Source organism: Nerophis lumbriciformis, linkage group LG16, assembly GCF_033978685.3.
Source record: "Nerophis lumbriciformis linkage group LG16, RoL_Nlum_v2.1, whole genome shotgun sequence".
NCBI classification, from domain to species: domain Eukaryota; kingdom Metazoa; phylum Chordata; class Actinopteri; order Syngnathiformes; family Syngnathidae; genus Nerophis; species Nerophis lumbriciformis.
This window is the reverse complement of record NC_084563.2, coordinates 38,270,910-38,291,033: the sequence shown is the minus strand read 5'-3', so window position 1 is coordinate 38,291,033 and position 20,124 is coordinate 38,270,910. Positions and strand designations below refer to the sequence as shown.

Here is a 20,124-nt window from a genome sequence, read left to right as displayed (position 1 = left end):
AACAAGAAACAATTACTTGCATGATCTTTCAAGATACACTGAAACACAATGAAAGTCATGGCATTAGCCTCTATGTTATTCATTCACAACATAGAGGCTAATGCCACGACTTTCGCTCACAATACAATAATTGTTTGTTCCCAAATATTTTGAAGTTGCACAGATTACATTTTGGGCACATATGTGACTAAACTGGTTGTAAATTCAAGCCCTGAAATATTACTTAATTACTTGAATTAAAGTAATATCTGGATCGGGATGATTTGGCTTATATATATACATACATATATATGTCTATATATATATATATATATATATATATATATATATATATATATTATGGTAAACCGTTAAGGAAATTAAATATATATGGAAGTTTGAATAGAAATGAGAAACGTTTGTATACAGTTAGGTCCATAAATATTTGGACATTGACACAATTTTCAGTATTCCAGCACTGTACAACACCACAATGGATTTGAAATGAAACAATCAAGATCTGCTTTAAGTGCAGACTTTGAGCTTTAATTTGAGGGTATTTACATCCAAATCAGGTGAACGGTGTAGGAATTACAACCCATTTTATAAGTGCCTTCCACTTTTTAAGGGACCAAAAGTAATTGGACAAACTAATATAATCATAAATAAAATTGTCATTTTTTAATACTTTGTTGCAAATCCTTTGCAGTCAATGACAGCCTGAAGTGTGGAACCCATAGACATCACCAGACACTGGGTTTGGTCCCTTGTGATGCTTTGCCAGGCCTCTGCTGCAGCTGTCTTCACTTCCTGCTTGTTCTTTGGGCATTTTCCCTTCAGTTTTGTCTTCAGCAAGTGAAATTCATGCTCAATTGGATTCAGGTCAGGTGATTGACTTGGCCATTGCAGGACATTCCACTTCTTTGCCTTAAAAAACTATTTGGTTGCTTTCGCAGTATGCTTGGGGTCATTGACCATCTGCATTGTGAAGCGCCGTCCAATGACTTTTGAAGCATTTGGCTGAATATGAGCAGATAATATTGTCCCAAACACTTCAGAATTCATTCTGCTGCTTTTGTCAGCTGTCACATCATCAATAAATATAAGAGATCAAGATCCACTGGCAGCCATGCATGCCACTACCACCACCATGCTTCACTGATGAGGTGGTATGCTTTGGATCTTGAGCAGTTCCTTCCCTCCTCCATACTCTTCTCTTTCCATCATTCTGCTACAAGTTGATCTTGGTCTCATCTGTCCATAAGATGTTGTTCCAGAACTGCACAGGCTCTTTTAGATGTTTCTTGGCAAACTCTAATCTGGCCTTCCTGTTTTTGAGGCTCACCGATGGTTTACACCTTGTGATGAACCCTCTGTATTTCCTCTGGTGAAGTCTTCTCTTAATTGTTGACTTGGACACAGATACACCTACCTCCTGGAGACTTTTGTTCATCTGGCCAACTGTTGTGAAGGGCTTTTTCTTGACAAGGGAAAGGATTTTTCGGTCATCCACCACACTTGTTTTCCGTGGTCTTCCAGGTCTTTTGGTGTTGCTGAGCTCACCAGTGTGTTCTCTCTTTTTAAGAATGTACCAAACAGTTGATTTGGCCACACTTAATGTTTTTGCTATCTATCTGATGGCTTTGTTTTGATTTTTCAGCCTAATGATGGCTTGCTTCACTGATAGTGACAGCTCTTTGGACATCATATTAAGAGATGACCTCCCCAGATTCCAAATGACTATACCACACTTGAAATGCCATCTAGGCCTTTTATCTGCTCTTTGTAAATGAAATAAATGAAAAAAAAACAAGGGAATAACACAAACGTGGCCATGGAACAGCTGAGTAGCCAATTGTCCAATTACTTTTGGTCCCTTAAAAAGTGGAAGGCACATATAAAATGTGTTGTAATTCCTACACCGTTCACCTGATTTGGATGTAAATACCCTCAAATTAAAGCTCAAAGTCTGCACTTAAAGCACATCTTGATTGTTTCATTTCAAATCCATTGTGGTGTTGTACAGAGCTGGAATACTGAAAATTGTGTCAATGTCCAAATATTTATGGACCTAACTGTATACTGTAAATAAGAAAGACTTAGAGTCCGTCCGCTGATCTGAAAAAGAGCCAAAGCTGTCAAAGAACTGAGGGGCCATCTTCAAAGTGCAATGCTGAAACAAATAATGCAAACAATAAAATGTAACTTCCAGGGCTTGAGATTAATGTAGTCCCGTCGTACCGTCGTTGGTAAAAAAAAATGCACGGGACGAAATGAAATGCTCCCCGGGACGATGGCTTTTAACCATTTTTATTATTTTTCTTTTTATGTATTTATTCATTTTACATTTTATATTAAATGCCTTGGTTTTTCCTCCCTCTGAAAATCCTATGAGATGTTTAACAAGCCATCCTATAATAATACAACAGCTATTAATGTAATAATACAATACAACAAATATATTGAATGATGCTTTTTCCATTATTTTAACAATAGGCTAATGTATATTACTTTATATAGATTCTACAAGAAACACAAAACTTAATAAAAACTACATTATTTACAATTGCAGACACAAGGTTTCGTGCAGCTTCACTCATTGTAAAGGAAGACAGAAGTCCACGCAGGAGAAAAATGACTACAATGATGGTGTATTTAGAGCGGGAACATTTATGTCATCTTACTTACTAAATCAGTCACAGTAACAATCTACTATAAATGTTATGTTATCACTACAACTTAACTGCAAACCTGAACACTGAAGTGAAGCACCACCCATGTCGAGAATGATGCACTCAGCAGATGTTTGCTGCAGGGATGTCACCTCTTCTCACGGCAAAAAATAGTTGGTTCTATGTTTTTGTATCGCCTCAATCGTAGGTTACTAGTTTACTAGTTCACCATTACATCAGTGAAGAAAACCCAGGATAGAACAGTGGTTAAGACTGCTGCCTCTGAGTCCGTAGTACTGAGTTCAAATCTTTGACTTTTAAAGTTGAGGAATTTGTTTTACCTCTATCATATATCACTGATTGCATTTGTAAATAAACACAAATCATGAATCAACAAGATTCTGGATAGTTTAATAGTCAACACTGTGGGCTCCCCAGAATCCCAACTCAGCAAGACCCATGATAGCATATTGGTTAAGACTGCTGCATCTCAGTTAGTAGTGGTGGCTTCAAATCTCTTACTTTGAAAGTTTAGTTGTTTTGTTTTACCTCTAGAATAGTTCACTGATTGCATTTGTATATGAACAAAAATGAAGTTACACCAAAACCCTGCATAGCATGGTGGCTAAGACTGCTACTTCTCAGTCAGTCGTATGAGGTTCAAATCCATGACTAGGAAAATGTATGTTTTTGTTTCATTTCTATCATAGTCCACTGATTGCATTTGTATATGAGCGAAAATCAGGTCATGATGGGACCCAGAATAGCTCAATGGTCAACACTGTGGGCTCCCAATACAGGGGTACTTGGTTCAAACCCCAGACAAGTAATCATTAATTTGGCTGAATGTCGTCAAAATGACATCAATTGAGTAATGTTATGTGCTCGTTGCTTGAATAAAATAAAGTTAAAAAAATGAAGTCAATGCTAAAGATAATAATAATTGTCAAATAGTTAATGAATACACCTCAGGGGTTACCTGTGTGTGAGAGAGAGAGAGTGAGGGTGTGAGTGTAATTCCTGAGGTGGGGGGGGACTAGGAGTAAAACTTAATAATAGAGAGCGTTGACCAATGAGCTCTCCTGGGTACGATTAAAAAAAAAGTTAATTGGAACAGTTTAAAAAAAAAAAAAGTTAATTATTATGTTTTCATTACACATGGAGGTGAAATATATTATCCAACACTTCCAATCAAAGTTTCAGAAGATACAAGTCAATTTACTGGATTTGAACCCAGCACCCTTTATTCCAAGTCAACAGCCTTACCCACTGTGCTATCCCGGGTCTTGAGAACTCTTGTATCCGGCTTGTATAGAAAGCTTATCAGAGACTTTTTGCTGGGTAAACTTCACTATGAACCAGTGGAATAAAATACTGTCAACCCGACTGGTATTGAAACCAGGACTGTTTAATCCTATTCAAGAGTCTTAACCACTGGGCCATCCTGGCACTGGTAAGCCTTTCTTTCCGGCTCATATACAAAGCTAATCAGAGACCTAAGGTGGAACAAAATACTAGCAACTAACCTGGGATTGAACCCAGCACCATTCATTCCAAGTTAACAGTCTTACCCACTGTGCTATTCTGGGCCTTGTAAAAAAACCTCTATCCGGCTTGTATAGAAAGCTAATCAGGGACTCTTTGCTGGGTAAAATACACAAGAGGTGGACCAAAATACTGTCGACCAGACAGGTATTGAACTCAGGAATGTTTATTGCATGTCAAGAATCTTAACCACTGGGCCATCCTGGGTCTTGTGAAGATGTTTTTCTGGCTCATTAAGAAAGGTAATCAGAGACTCGTTGCTGGGTAAACTATACTATAAACCAGTGGAATAAAATACTGTCAACCCGACTGTTATTGAACCCAGGACTGTTTAATCCTAATCAAGAGTCTTAAACACAGGGCCATCCTGGCACTGGTAAGCTACTTTTTCCGGCTCATATAAAAAGCTAATCAAAGACTTAAGGTGGAACAAAATAATAGCAACTTACCTGGGATTGAACCCAGCACCCTTCATTCCAATTCAACAGTCTTACCCACTGTGCTATCCTGGATCTTTTGAAATCTTGTATCCGGCTTGTATAGAAATCTAATAAGGGACTCTTTGCTGGGTAAAATACACAAGAGGTGGACCAAAACACTGTCAACCAGACAGGTATCGAACTCAGGACTGTTTATTGCATGTCAAGAATCTTAACCACTGGGCCATCCTGGGTCTTGCGAAGATGTTTTTCTGGCTCATATAGAAAGGTAATCAGGGACTTGTTGCTGGGTAAACTACACTATAAAATAGTGGAATAAATTGCTGTCATACCGTCTGGTATTGAACCCAGAACTGTTTAATCCTAATCAAGAGTCTTAACCACTGGGCCATCCTGGCACTGGTAAGCAATTCTTTAAGGCTCATTTAAAAAGCTAATCAGAGACCTAAGGTGGAACAAAATACTAGCAATTTACCTGGGATTGAACCCAGCACCTTTCATTCCAAGGTAACAGTCTTACCCACTGTGCTATTCTGGGACTTGTAAAAACCTCTATCCGGCTTGTATAGAAAGCTAATCAGGGACTCTTTGCTGGGTAAATTACACTATAAATCAGTGGAATAAAATACTGTCAACCTAACTGGTATTGAACCTGGGCTGTTTAATGATAATCAAGAGTCTTAACCACTGGGCCATCCTGACACCGCTAAGCCATGTTTTCCGGCTCATATAAAAAGCTAATCAGAGACTTAAGGTGGAACAAAATACTACCAATTTAGCTGGGATTGAACCCAGCAGCCTTCATGCCAAGTCAACAGTCTTACCCACTGTGCTATCCTGGATCTTTTGAAATACTGTATGCGGCTTGTATAGAAATCTAATCAGGGACTCTTTGCTGGGTAAAATACACAAGAGGTGGACCAATATACTGTCAACCAGACAGGTATCAAACTCACGACTGTTTATTGCATGTCAAGAATCTTAACCACTGGGCCATCCTGGGTCTTGTGAAGATGTTTTTCTGCCTCATATAGAAAGGTAATCAGGGACTTATTGCTGGGGAAACTACACTATAAAATAGTGGAATAAAATACTGTCAAAACGTCTGGTATAGAACCCAGGACTGTTTAATCCTAATCAACAGTCTTAACCACTGGGCCATCCTGGCACCACCTACATCGAGAATGACGCGCTCAGCAGATGTTTGCTGCAGGGATGTCACCTCTTCTCACGGTGAAAAATAGCTGGTTCTATGTTTTTGTATCACCTCAATCGTAGGTTACTAGTTTACTAGTTCACCATTACATCAGCGAAGAAAACCCAGGATACAACAGTGGTTAAGACTGCAGCCTCTGAGTCCGTAGTACTGAGTTCAAATCCTTGACTTTTAAAGTTGAGGAATTTGTTTTACCTCTATCATATATCACTGATTGCATTTGTAAATAAACAAAAATCATGAATCAACAAGATTCTGGATAGTTTAATAGTCAACACTGTGGGCTCCCCAGAATCCCAACTCAGCAAGACCCATGATAGCATATTGGTTAAGACTGCTGCATCTCAGTTAGTAGTGGTGGGTTCAAATCTCTTACTTTGAAAGTTTAGTTGTTTTGTTTTACCTCTAGAATAGTTCACTGATTGCATTTGTATATGAACAAAAATGAAGGTACACCAAGACCCTGCATAGCATGGTGGCTAAGACTGCTACCTCTCAGTCAGTCGTATGAGGTTCAAATCCATGACTAGGAAAATGTATGTTTTTGTTTCATTTCTATCATAGTCCACTGATTGCATTTGTATATGAGTGAAAATCAGGTTATGATGGGACCCAGAATAGCTCAATGGTCAACACTGTGGGCTCCCAATACAGGGGTACTTGGTTCAAACCCCAGACAAGTAAACATTAATTTGGCTGAATGTCGTCAAAACGACATAAATTGAGTAATGTTATGTGCTTGTTGCTTGAATAAAATAAAGTTAAAAAATGAAGTCAATGCTAAAGATAATAATAATTGTCAAATAGTCAATGAATACACCTCAGGGGTTACCTGTGTGTGAGAGAGAGAGTGTGTGTGTGTATGAGTATGTGCGAGTGAGCGTGTGAGTGTAATTCCTGAGGTGGGGGGGAATAGGAGTAAAACTTAATAATAGAGAGCGTTGACCAATGAACTCTCCTGGGTACAATTAAAAAAAAAGTTAATTGGAACAGTTAAAAAAATAATTAAATAAGTTAATTATTATGTTTTCATTACACATGGAGGTGAAATATATCATCCAACACTTCCAATCAAAGCTTCAGAAGATACAAGTCAATTTACTGGATTTGAACCCAGCACCCTTTATTCCAAGTCAACAGCCTTACCCACTGTGCTATCCCGGGTCTTGAGAACTCTTGTATCCGGCTTGTATAGAATGCTAATCAGAGACTTGTTGCTGGGTAAACTTCACTATAAACCAGTGGAATAAAATACTGCCAACCCGACTGGTATTGAACCCAGGACTGTTTAATCCCATTCAAGAGTCTTAACCACTGGGCCATCCTGGCACTGGTAAGCCATTCTTTCCGGCTCATATAAAAAGCTAATCAGAGACCTAAGGTGGAACAAAATACTAACAACTTACCTGGGATTGAACCCAGCACCATTCATTCCAAGTCAACAGTCTTACCCACTGTTCTATTCTGGGCCTTGTAAAAATACTCTATATGGCTTGTATAGAAAGCTAATCAGGGACTCTTTGCTGGGTAAAATACACAAGAGGTGGACCAAAATACTGTCAACCAGACAGGTATTGAACTCAGGACTGTTTATTGCATGTCAAGAATCTTAACCACTGGGCCATCCTGGGTCTTGTGAGGCTGTTTTTCTGGCTCATTAAGAAAGGTAATCAGAGACTCGTTGCTGGGTAAACTACACTATAAACCAGTGGAATAAAATACGGTCAACCCGACTGATAATGAACCCAGGACTGTTTATTCCTAATCAAGAGTCTTAAACACTGGGCCATCCTGGCACTGGTAAGCTACTTTTTCCGGCTCATATAAAAAGCTAATCAAAGACTTACGGTGGAACAAAACACTAGCAACTTACCTGGGATTGAACCCAGCACCCTTCATTCCAATTCAACAGTCTTACCCACTGTGCTATCCTGGATCTTTTGAAATCCTGTATCCGGCTTGTATAGAAATTCTATACAGGGACTCTTTGCTGGGTAAAATACACAAGAGGTGGACCAAAATACTGTCAACCAGACAGGTATTGAACTCAGGACTGTTTATTGCATGTCAAGAACCTTAACCACTGGGCCATCCTGGGTCTTGTGAACATGTTTTTCTGGCTCATATAGAAAGGTAATCAGGGACTTGTTGCTGGGTAAACTACACTATAAAATAGTGGAATAAAATACTGTCAAACCGTCTGGTATTGAACCCAGGACTGTTTAATCCTAAGCAAGAGTCTTAACCACCGGGCCATCCTGGCACTGGTATATCATTCTTTCCGGCTCATATAAAAAGCTAATTGGAGACTTAAGGTGGAACAAAATGCTACCAACATACAGGGACATCACTAGCTTTTAAGGACAGGGGGGGCTTAGCCCCCAGGAGATGCACAGGATGCGAGCAAACGTAGCGCACGAGCACAAAACTTCACAAACGTCTAACAAAGACTTAGAAATTATTCATTGTTATTATTATTATTTCAGTGGGTTTATTTTCAATCTGTGTTCAGTACAACAACAAACATGGGTTTGCACAGTGACATTTTGTTTACAGCATCAACAAGAAACAATTACTTGCATGATCCTTCAAGATACACTGAAACACAATGAAAGTCATGGCATTAGCCTCTATGTTATTCATTCACAACATAGAGGCTAATGCCACGACTTTCGTTCACAATACAATAATTGTTTGTTCCAAAATATTTTGAAGTTGCACAGATTACATTTTGGGCACATATGTGACTAAACTGGTTGTAAATTCAAGCCCTGAAATATTACTTAATTACTTGAATTAAAGTAATATCTGGATCGGGATAATTTGGCTTATATATAATATATATATATATATATATATATATATTATGGTAAGCCGTTAAGGAAATTAAATATATATGGAAGTTTGAATAGAAATGAGAAACGTTTATATATACTGTAAATAAGAAAGACTTAGAGTCCGTCTGCTGATCTGAAAAAGAGCCAAAACTGTCACAGAGCTGAGGGACCATCTTCAAAGTGCAATGCTGAAACAAATAATGCAAACAATTAAATGTAACTTCCAGGGCCTGAGATAAACGTAGTCCCGTCGTCCCGCGGACGGTAAAAAAAATGCACGGGACGAAAATAAATGCTCCCCAGGGCGATGGCTTTTAACCATTTTTTTCCTTTTTCTTTTTATGTATTTATTCATTTTACATTTTATATTAAATGTCTTGGTTTTTCCTCCCTCTGAAAATCCTATGAAATGTTTAACAAGCCATCCTATAATAATACAACAGCTATTAATGTAACAATACAATAAAACAAATATATTTAATGATGTTTTTTTCATTATTTTAACAATAGGCTAATGTATATTACTTTATATAGATTCTACAAGAAACACAAAACTTAAAAACTACATTATTTACAATTGCAGACACAAGGTTTCGTACAGCTTCACTCATTGTAAAGGAAGACGGAAGTCCACGCAGGAGAAAAATGACTACAATGATGGTGTCTGGGTTTTTCTTATATATGTATATGTATATATATATATATATATATATATATATATATGTATATATATATATATATATATGTATATATATATATATATATATATATATATGTATATATATATATATATATATATATATATATATATATATATATATATATATATATATGTATATATATATATATATATATATATATATATATATATATATATATATATATATATATATATATATATATATATATATGTATATATATATATCAAATAAAACAAATGGCTTATCCATAAGCCATTTTTATTTTATTTATTTATTGCAATGCCAAAATAGGCCTAACAACGTCAATGGTTGTAATTCTGTAGCACTTCGAGATTTGGAATCAAATGTAAAGTAGATTACAAATACAATATATTACATAAATAAATAATATATATATATATATATATATATATATATATATATAGGTAAAAGCCAGTAAATTAGAATATTTTGAAAAACTTGATTTATTTCAGTAATTGCATTCAAAAGGTGTAACTTGTACATTATATGTATTCATTGCACACAGACTGATGCATTCAAATGTTTATTTCATTTAATTTTGATGATTTGAAGTGGCAACAAATGAAAATCCAAAATTCCGTGTGTCACAAAATTAGAATATTACTTAAGGCTAATACAAAAAAGGGATTTTTAGAAATGTTGGCCAACTGAAAAGTATGAAAATGAAAAATATGAGCATGTACAATACTCAATACTTGGTTGGAGCTCCTTTTGCCTCAATTACTGCGTTAATGCGGCGTGGCATGGAGTCGATGAGTTTCTGGCACTGCTCAGGTGTTATGAGAGCCCAGGTTGCTCTGATAGTGGCCTTCAACTCTTCTGCGTTTTTGGGTCTGGCATTCTGCATCTTCCTTTTCACAATACCCCACAGATTTTCTATGGGGCTAAGGTCAGGGGAGTTGGCGGGCCAATTTAGAACAGAAATACCATGGTCCGTAAACCAGGCACGGGTAGATTTTGCGCTGTGTGCAGGCGCCAAGTCCTGTTGGAACTTGAAATCTCCATCTCCATAGAGCAGGTCAGCAGCAGGAAGCATGAAGTGCTCTAAAACTTGCTGGTAGACGGCTGCGTTGACCCTGGATCTCAGGAAACAGAGTGGACCGACACCAGCAGATGACATGGCACCCCAAACCATCACTGATGGTGGAAACTTTACACTAGACTTCAGGCAACGTGGATCCTGTGCCTCTCCTGTCTTCCTCCAGACTCTGGGACCTCGATTTCCAAAGGAAATGCAAAATTTGCATGGTTGGGTGATGGTTTGTGGTGCCATGTCATCTGCTGGTGTCGGTCCACTCTGTTTCCTGAGATCCAGGGTCAACGCAGCCGTCTACCAGCAAGTTTTAGAGCACTTCATGCTTCCTGCTGCTGACCTGCTCTATGGAGATGGAGATTTCAAGTTCCAACAGGACTTGGCGCCTGCACACAGCGCAAAATCTACCCGTGCCTGGTTTACGGACCATGGTATTTCTGTTCTAAATTGGCCCGCCAACTCCCCTGACCTTAGCCCCATAGAAAATCTGTGGGGTATTGTGAAAAGGAAGATGCAGAATGCCAGACCCAAAAACGCAGAAGAGTTGAAGGCCACTATCAGAGCAACCTGGGCTCTCATAACACCTGAGCAGTGCCAGAAACTCATCGACTCCATGCCACGCCGCATTAACGCAGTAATTGAGGCAAAAGGAGCTCCAACCAAGTATTGAGTATTGTACATGCTCATATTTTTCATTTTCATACTTTTCAGTTGGCCAACATTTCTAAAAATCCCTTTTTTGTATTAGCCTTAAGTAATATTCTAATTTTGTGACACACGGAATTTTGGATTTTCATTTGCCACTTCAAATCATCAAAATTAAATGAAATAAACATTTGAATGCATCAGTCTGTGTGCAATGAATAAATATAATGTACAAGTTACACCTTTTGAATGCAATTACTGAAATAAATCAAGTTTTTCAAAATATTCTAATTTACTGGCTTTTACCTGCATATGTATATATATATATATATATATACTGTATATATATATATATATATATATATAGATATATGTCCGTATGTGTCATCACCAGAATGATTGACAATTAGGAGGACCAATAGTCAACATGATCCACCCAGAAATAAATAAAACAAATGGCTTATCAATAAGCCATTTAAAAAAAAATTTTTTAATATTTATTTATATGTATCATTATTCTCCTACTCACCTTTCCAGTAGAGGCCTCTCTCCTCTCACTTTCTGTGCTCCTCTGCCCTGACTCCTACAGGTCAATAGGGGTTGTGGAGTGATTATTATTATTATCTACTGATGATAGTCATACGTGAATGAGCTCAGCTCCTGTTCTCCTCCATGTGTAAAGTGAGAAACACAGCTGATGCTCCAGAAGGAAGTAACCCCAAAGATAGCAAATAGTAAAAAAGAGTGCACATTTAACTTTATAAATAACCAGGACCTTCATGATGCATTTCAGGCTAACTAGCTAACTAAGTAGCAGCATTGCTTTAGAGTGGGAATTAAACTTTTTGTCAAACACAGACCTGGTGTAAAGTGGAGCTAATACATTTTAATACAAGCAGTGATGAATACTTACTTTCTTGAAAAAGTTTCTTATGTCCATTTTGCATCCGTTCACGTTCTTGTTCTGCAGTGCTGTGTGCTAATGTGCTTCGTACACCTGCAGGACCGCAAGCAAGGTCGCAGAGAAAATGCGGACTGGATTTTGAGTGATGTGGGCATTTTCTATATGAACAAGCCCAAGATACCGCAAGCAAGGTCGCAGAGAAAATGCGAACTGGATTTTGAGTGATGTCGGCATTTTCTATATGAACAAGTGGAATGGATTGGATACTGACGCACTAAAGGGGCTCTCTACCTTACGCTATGAAGTGAGGGGAAACTGAGTGAATAATGACAGGTTATATGATTATTTATTTAAACTCATATTCGGGCCACTTTATAATGAATATGTCGGCATGTATTTGTAAAAAAAATAAAATAAAAAAAAATTTGTATTTAACACCATTATTTGAGCCCCCCTAAAATAGGCCTAGCAACGCCAATGATTCATCCAATCAAATTGCAGAACAACCAATGAAGAATAGTTCTCAAACAACGCGCCAGTGAGGAAAAATGACGCCAAAGATAGTTTCGTTCGGGTATTAAAACCACAACTTGGTCAACAAAAAACGAATTGCAACAACTTCCAACTTCGTTCGACATTTGAAGTTGCACAAAGAAGGGTAAGTTTTGAATGTAAGCTAACGTTTATTAGCTAAGTAACGTGACTTTTATTTGCTGTGTAGTTAAATCAGTGAGGCTGTAAACTCACTGCTAACGTTATAACCATAGACATCTTATAAGTAGACGCAGCATCGAGCGCTACTGCCTACTGGCGCTGACGAGACGCAGGGCCGCCATCTTGGAGTGGTGATCCGCTCCACTCAGTGCAATTAATTTGGCAGGAGCAATGAACTGTCAGTGCATTTAATTAACCTTACCTCACTGAATACCACTGATTTTCATGCGCTTTTTGTCATGCGTGTAGCTATGATAAAGGACACGTTTTGGCATGTTTTATTATTCATAGTTTGCTTAACAGTAATATAATATTCTTATATGCTATAAGTGACCAGACGTCAGAGATCAAAACTGGGAATATAATCCCAGAGAAGGGGAAAAAAACGGTCAGCTATTTTTAAATTCAAGAAACAATATGATTAGGTTATATAAACATGCGTATATCCTACATAAACAATGTATGAATACATTAGATATCTATATATCTTAGACTGTACCTCTGTTGCTGCAGCAGCAGAGAGTTTATTCTGTTTTGACACTTTGTATTGATATTTTGTATTACATTCTTCCCTTAAATGATAATGTTTACAGTGATTGTTATATATGTATTTTTTATGTATGTCGCTTTGGATAAAAGCGTCTGCCAAATACTTCAACATAAAGATATATAAACACCTGAAAGTCTTTATATCAGCTAAAACCACCAATCTGTTTCACTGGATTCAGAATAAAACCAAATTCTGTCTTACCCAACAATGTTAGTATTTGAATATTGTTACTTGAAGACTTATTCCTGGTTACAATTATACTGTTAAGAAAGTATTGTCTTATATTTTGCCTAAAATGAGAACACATAATCAGTGGCGGCTGGTGAATTTTGTTTTAGGTGGGGCTGAAAGTTTGTAAACCAAACCCCTGTAGGGGGGTCATTCTCCCCCAGATTTCTTTGTGATTTTCACATACAAATATTGAAGATCTTTGCTCCTTCTCAACTCTGTGGTAATATTATTTTCACAAAATACAACCAACAGTACGTTAATGTTAAATCTTACTTGTGAAAAGTAATCCCCCGATTCCTATTTTCAACAGTCCGGTCATTGAGCAGGAAAAGATGGAACACCAGCCCGGCATCTTTGTTTTCTACCTGTAAACTGTCAGTTTAGGCTGCTCGCCGTCTCCTCATCACCACTTCAACATGGCGGCCAAATTGCTCACGTCACAGCAACCAATGCTGCGTCTACTTATAAGATGTCTATGGTTATAACGTCATTGCAAACACGCCAATCTGTTTCGCCCACTGCAGTTCGCTACCTTATTCATACTTTTTGTCAAGTGATTTTTTTAAGCAGGGTTGCATGAGGTACCTACACATAACGTTACGTTAGTCCATGTATCACACACAGTAACGTAACGTTAGTCAATGTATCACACACAGTAACGTAATGTTAGACGGCGGTCAGCAGCACCGCGTATTTTAACCACCTACAAAAAGACAAACATAGTCAAATAAAGGTCAGTTAAAATGTATACTATATTAAGAATATGTGTACATATTGCATAGGGCCCTGACATCTAAAAAGTACAACTCTGTTCATTGTTATGTTCATGTATTTGTTATGTTTTTCATGTGTACGCACACATCAACACACATACAGTATGAGATGAGATCAATGAGATAAGGTAAGAACAGGATAGAAACTGCTGTGGAACTAGTTACAATGCAATATGCCATGGAAATACAATGTTAACACTTTTGTGCAAATAAGTACAGTTGCACTTGTTTTTTAAAATGTGTTTATTCTGTAAAGGAATGAGTTAAATGTTTAAAATGACTGGTTAATAGTGCCATTATGAAGTGCAATGTCAGCACTATTTTTTTTCCTGCAATTTCAAATGCACTTGTTTTAATAAATAAATACAGCGTTTTAAAAGCATACACAATCTGTGTAAATATATTAGTCTGTGGTTAAAAGGACTTGAAACTCAAAATGCAGGACTTGGGACTTGACTTGAGACTTTCCAGTCTTGACTTTGGACTAGACTCGGGACTTGACTCGAGACTTGAGGGCAAAGACTTGAGACTTACTTGTGACTTGCAAAACAATGACTTGGTCCCACCTCTGACATATACAATATATATATATATATATATATATATATATATATATATATATATATATATAACAATACACACACACACGAGCACACATTCACACACAGTTGTTGCTCGTTATTCACAACTGATTAGTATCAGGTCAGAATGTGGTGAAAAAGATTTCATGAAATAGGATTAATATAATAAATCAAACATTTTTATAGTTAGAGCATTAAAAAAACTGTATACAAACTTCTAGAAATATTTTTTTAAACAGACTTTTCCAAACATGAACTAACACCCATATAGTCACATTTACACTTGTTTCACTCAATATTGAGTGTGTTCTACTCGCTGGAAGCCGGAGGATCCTTCAAGCGTCAATGCTATGGCCTTCGTCGAGGCTTTCATCATGGCAACTACAACACGACCACGACGCGGAAATACTTCATCACATCGTGAGCCATTTCTCGAAGTTGGAACTAGGCGTCCATGTGTTAAAACCACAGACAGGTGTTGTTGTGCAAAAACTTGGTGGCAGCTAAGACGGGTGTGGACATTAGCTGTGTCGTCATAATTGCATGTCCTGCCACGTTTTTCCCCCGCATTATTCCACATCGCTCTCTAATGCGGGCATGTGTTATTGATGAGGCAATGGTCCAAAATGAAGTGCATAAACAGTTTAACATGAAAGATAACATGACACCAGAACTTACTGTTAAAGGGGAACATTATCACAATTTCAGAAGGGTAAAAACCATTAAAAATCAGTTCCCAGTGGCTTATTTTATTTTTCGAAGTTTTTTTTCAAAATTTTACCCATCACGCAATATCCCTAAAAAAAGCTTCAAAGTGCCTGATTTTAACCATCGTTATATACACCCGTCCATTTTCCTGTGACGTCACACAGTGATGCCAATACAAACAAACATGGCGGATAGAACAGCAAGTTTATAGCGACATTAGCTCGGATTCAGACTCGCATTTCAGCGGCTTAAGCGATTCAACAGATTACGCATGTATTGAAACGGATGGTTGTAGTGTGGAGGCAGATAGCAAAAACGAAATTGAAGAAGAAACTGAAGCTATTGAGCCATATCGGTTTGAACCGTATGCAGACGAAAACGACATGACAGCCAGCAACACGGGAGAAAGCGAGGAAGAATTCGGCGATCGCCTTCTAACCAACGATTGGTATGTGTTTGTTTGGCATTAAAGGAAACTAACAACTATGAACTAGGTTTACAGCATATGAAATACATTTGGCAACAACGTGCACTTTGAGAGTGCAGACAGCCCAGTTTTCATCAATTAATATATTCTGTAGACATACCCTCATCTGCTCTCTTTTCCTGGGGGTCTGGCGGCAGATTTCTTTGACTTTATCGTTGGAAATGCATCTGCTTTGAGTGTCACAGGATATCCACACATTCTTGCCATCTCTGTCGTAGCATAGCTTTCGTCGGTAAAGTGTGCGGAACAAACGTCCAATTTCTTGCCACTTTCGCATCTTTGGGCCACTGGTGCAACTTGAATCCGTCCCTGTTCGTGTTGTTACACCCTCCGACAACCCACCGACGAGGCATGATGTCTCCAAGGTACGGAAAACAGTCGAAAAAACGGAAAATAACAGAGCTGATTTGACTCGGTGTTTGTAATGTGTTTGAGAAAATGGCGGATTGCTTCCCGATGTGACGTCACGTTGTGACGTCATCGCTCGAGAGCGAATAATAGAAAGGCGTTTAATTCGCCAAAATTCACCCATTTAGAGTTCGGAAATCGGTAAAAAAAATATATGGTCTCTTTTCTGCAACATCAAGGTATATATTGACGCTTACATAGGTCTGGTGATAATGTTCCCCTTTAACCCGGCAACGGAAGTTCCATTTGGTGACCATCTTTTATCCATCGCCACAACATAATATAAAATACGACAAAAACTCATAGGAGATAAATAAGTCTTCATTTAGGCCCAAAATATGTAAAATATTGTTTGAAAGAAAATCTGTAATTATTTGAAGCGCGATGTGGCGAGGGACGACTGTGTACTGATTTGCTGCTGCAGAAGTACATTTTTCTTAGTCACAAACTTGTAACAAAGAAATCACTGTTTTGGGAGAGGTCAGAATAGGTTAATAAAATTAGTTTCATCCGAGAAAATCGATTTGACATTTTAACTATTTAGAGCAGGCCTGGGCAATTATTTTGACTCTGGGCCAAATTTGGAGAAAAAAATGTGTATCTATTTTTAGGAACACTAATACAAAACCTCACAATAATGTCTGATTGAATGCTAAAAACGTTATGACAGACCTTAAAAACAGAATGGAATTTTACATTTTTTTACTGAATGAGACACCCAGAATGTACATGAAAATAAAGAATGTGGGATTTACAATATTAACTATGAACGATAAAACACTGAATATTGACAACATATGAACGTCACACCCCCTCTCGATTGACATATTTTACAATCAAGTGAAACGCAACAAAAATGCAAACAAACACAGGGAAATATGAACGCGAAGGGTAAAAAAATAATCCCACCTACAATCTATGTGATATATCACTAAACTTTAGAACTTTGTTGTAAAAATCTCCTTCCGCGTCTGTCCCTGACACCTGCATTTTTAGGCTCGCTCTGGAAACACTCTGAGAAAATGCTCCCCACCCACACTGCTTGGTGCTTCGTCTGAGCTGCTGTGACTTAGCTTACCATAGTAACTACTGTATTTTTCGCACTATAAGGTGCACCGGATTATAAGGCGCACCTTCAATGAATGGCCTATTTTAAAGCTTTGTTCATATATAAGGCGCACCGCATTATAAGGCGCATAGAATAGCTATAGTAAAGGCTGGGGTTACGTTATGCATCCCGTAGTTGCGAGACCTGCTGTGGCTCAATATTGGTCCATATATAAGGTGCACCGGATTATAAAGCGCAGTCAGCTTTTGAGAAAATTGGAGGTTTTTAGGTGCGCCTTATAGTCATACTTGCCAACCCTCCCGGATTTTCCGGGAGACTCCCGAAATTCAGCGCCTCTCCCGAAAACCTCCCGGGACAAATTTTCTCCCGAAATTCAGGCGGAGCTGGAGGCCACGCCCCCCCAGCTCCATGCGGACCTGAGGGACGTGTCGACAGCGGCCAGCCTGTTCTCACGTCCGCTTTACCACAATATAAACAGTGTACCTGCCCAATCACGTTATAACTGTAAAATGATCGAGGGCGAGTTCTTGGTTTCTTATGTGGGTTTATTGTTAGGCAATTTCATTAACGTCCTCCCAGCGCGGTAACAACACACAACAACAGCAGTCACGTTTTCGTCTACCGTAAAGCAGTTCGTCTGCCGTAAACAGCAATGTTGTGACACTCTTAAACAGGACAATACTGCCATCTACTGTACATGCATATGTGACAATAACATCTAGGGCTTTTAGAGAGTGCAGTGCACCACTGCTATACTAAATATATATATATATATATATATATATATATATATATATATATATATATATATATATATATATATACACACACACACACTGTGACTACGCCCCCCCCTCCACCTCCCGAAATCGGAGGTCTCAAGGTTGGCAAGTATGCTTATAGTGTGGAAAATATGGTAATTAGTTAATGTTATACAATTACTAATTGTATAAAATGCAAAAGCGCAGATTCCAACCATTGAAATACTTTGTATAGTTCAAGACTAACGGTCATTTGAAAACATCATAAGGGCAGCTACAGTTTCCATCTTAAAGATCTAAAAAAAATTTGGGGGGGAATGTCCGGCGGGCCAGATTGAAAAGCTTAACGAGCCCCCGGGCCTAAATTTGCCCAGGTCTGGTTTAGAGTTACAGTAGATCTCCGCTATGGGTAAAGAACAGCAAATAACACAAAAGCGCCAAAAAAACCCTAAAAAATATCTGTGAATGATTTACAATTAAAAACAGAGAATAGAAAAAGAGCAAATAGGCAGGGATCTACTCTACTTGCGTGTTTGCATCGCCGTTGAACAGCTGAGAAATCTTTCTCTAAGAACGGGAGTGTCTGGGAAATGTTGTCCATTCTAGAAGAACAATAATGTTCTCTGTTGTTTCTTAACATGGAGAAATTCTCACTACTTTTCTTTTGTCGAGCACGAAGAAAAGAACATTTTAGTTAAATGTAAGTTGTGTCTCAATTCAAATCTGCTGAAACAGCTACAAAAGCAACATGCTTCGACGAAGCTAGTAAAGAGAGACACAGACTCCGATGCCACTTCACCTCCACCACCGCCTGAAGTGGTGGTGGTGGTGGTGGAGCAACAGCCGCAACACCGGCTGGATTTTAACGGAGGGACTGCTAGCCAGGACAACATTTATAGAGCCATTGCAGCGTATGTGCTAGAACAGTGGTCCCCAACCAAAAATCATATGCCATAATGATAAAGTTGTCCAAAACATGAACCAAAAGATCCACACCAATGCCTGACAACAACTGATTGTTGCAATAACAATCGTGTCCCGTCGTCCAGTCATTGTCAAATTGAATCTACTTCTGTTTGTGTGTCAGCTGACTGGTCGCCATCCAGAAGAGTTTTTATCTCAGCAGGGGTGCCGTCTTCAGTCTGGCTGCCGAGGCCGTTGTTCTGCGAGGGGGTTCCTTCCAGTTGAAGAGCCGCTACCTCTTCCTGCTCTTGGTAATATTGCACTGTTTTCCTCTTGAAGCAGCCCAGCTTTAAACACAAAACATCAATCAGAGATATTTACTTTTATTGAATAAATGATCATGACTCACCTTATACATGATGATGGTTGCTATAATTAAGACCAAAAGTCCCAGTCCAGTTCCAGTGAAAATGATCAGGTATTGATCAGGAGAAATTATGAACTCAACTCGAACTTCGACCTGTTGGTAAAGAAAATAAATATTTTAGGCTCTTGCCTAAAAACTAATCTAGATTTTACTTGTAAAGTTTAATGTACCTCTTTATTTGTAGGATTGTTGTCTTTCCACAAGGGAGTCTCCTCCTTTGCCATTCCTGTATTCTTTGGGTCATAGTTAGACATGAGAATAACAGCATAGTGGAACGTATTACATAGTGGAACCCGTTTATGTGGACCAACTCATCCAGCTCCGGTTCACCGTGTTCTTCTTACCAAAAAGTGGCTGATAGATGATAGACACAGGGTTTGGATGTAGCGATTCATTAAGTGGCAGGTTTTTCCGGGAAAAAAATAATAATTTCCCCGAACACAAACATACCGGTGTTTTTCACATCGACTAACAACCTCAGGCAAAAATTGGTGCACCCTAAGGACACAATCCAGAAAA

General features: G+C 38.2%; 2 protein-coding genes across 4 annotated transcripts in view; one reads left to right on the top strand and one right to left on the bottom strand.

Annotated features, from left to right (window-relative positions):
• The window catches only part of LOC133617249 (sodium channel and clathrin linker 1-like), a 129,876-nt gene that overhangs the window by 80,685 nt on the left and 29,067 nt on the right, over positions 1–20,124 (top strand). The window lies entirely within an intron of this gene.
• The window catches only part of LOC133617246 (integrin alpha-L), a 114,055-nt gene continuing 109,859 nt past the window's right edge, over positions 15,929–20,124 (bottom strand). For all 3 annotated transcript variants that reach the window (XM_061977113.2, XM_061977114.2, XM_061977115.2), the window contains 3 exons: positions 19,776–19,838; positions 19,588–19,698; positions 15,929–19,525 (listed from right to left, as the gene is read on the bottom strand). In XM_061977113.2, coding sequence (XP_061833097.1) covers positions 19,331–19,525; positions 19,588–19,698; positions 19,776–19,838 — 369 coding nt within the window. In that variant the 3' untranslated portion in view covers positions 15,929–19,330. The remainder of the gene's footprint in view (positions 19,526–19,587; positions 19,699–19,775; positions 19,839–20,124) is intronic.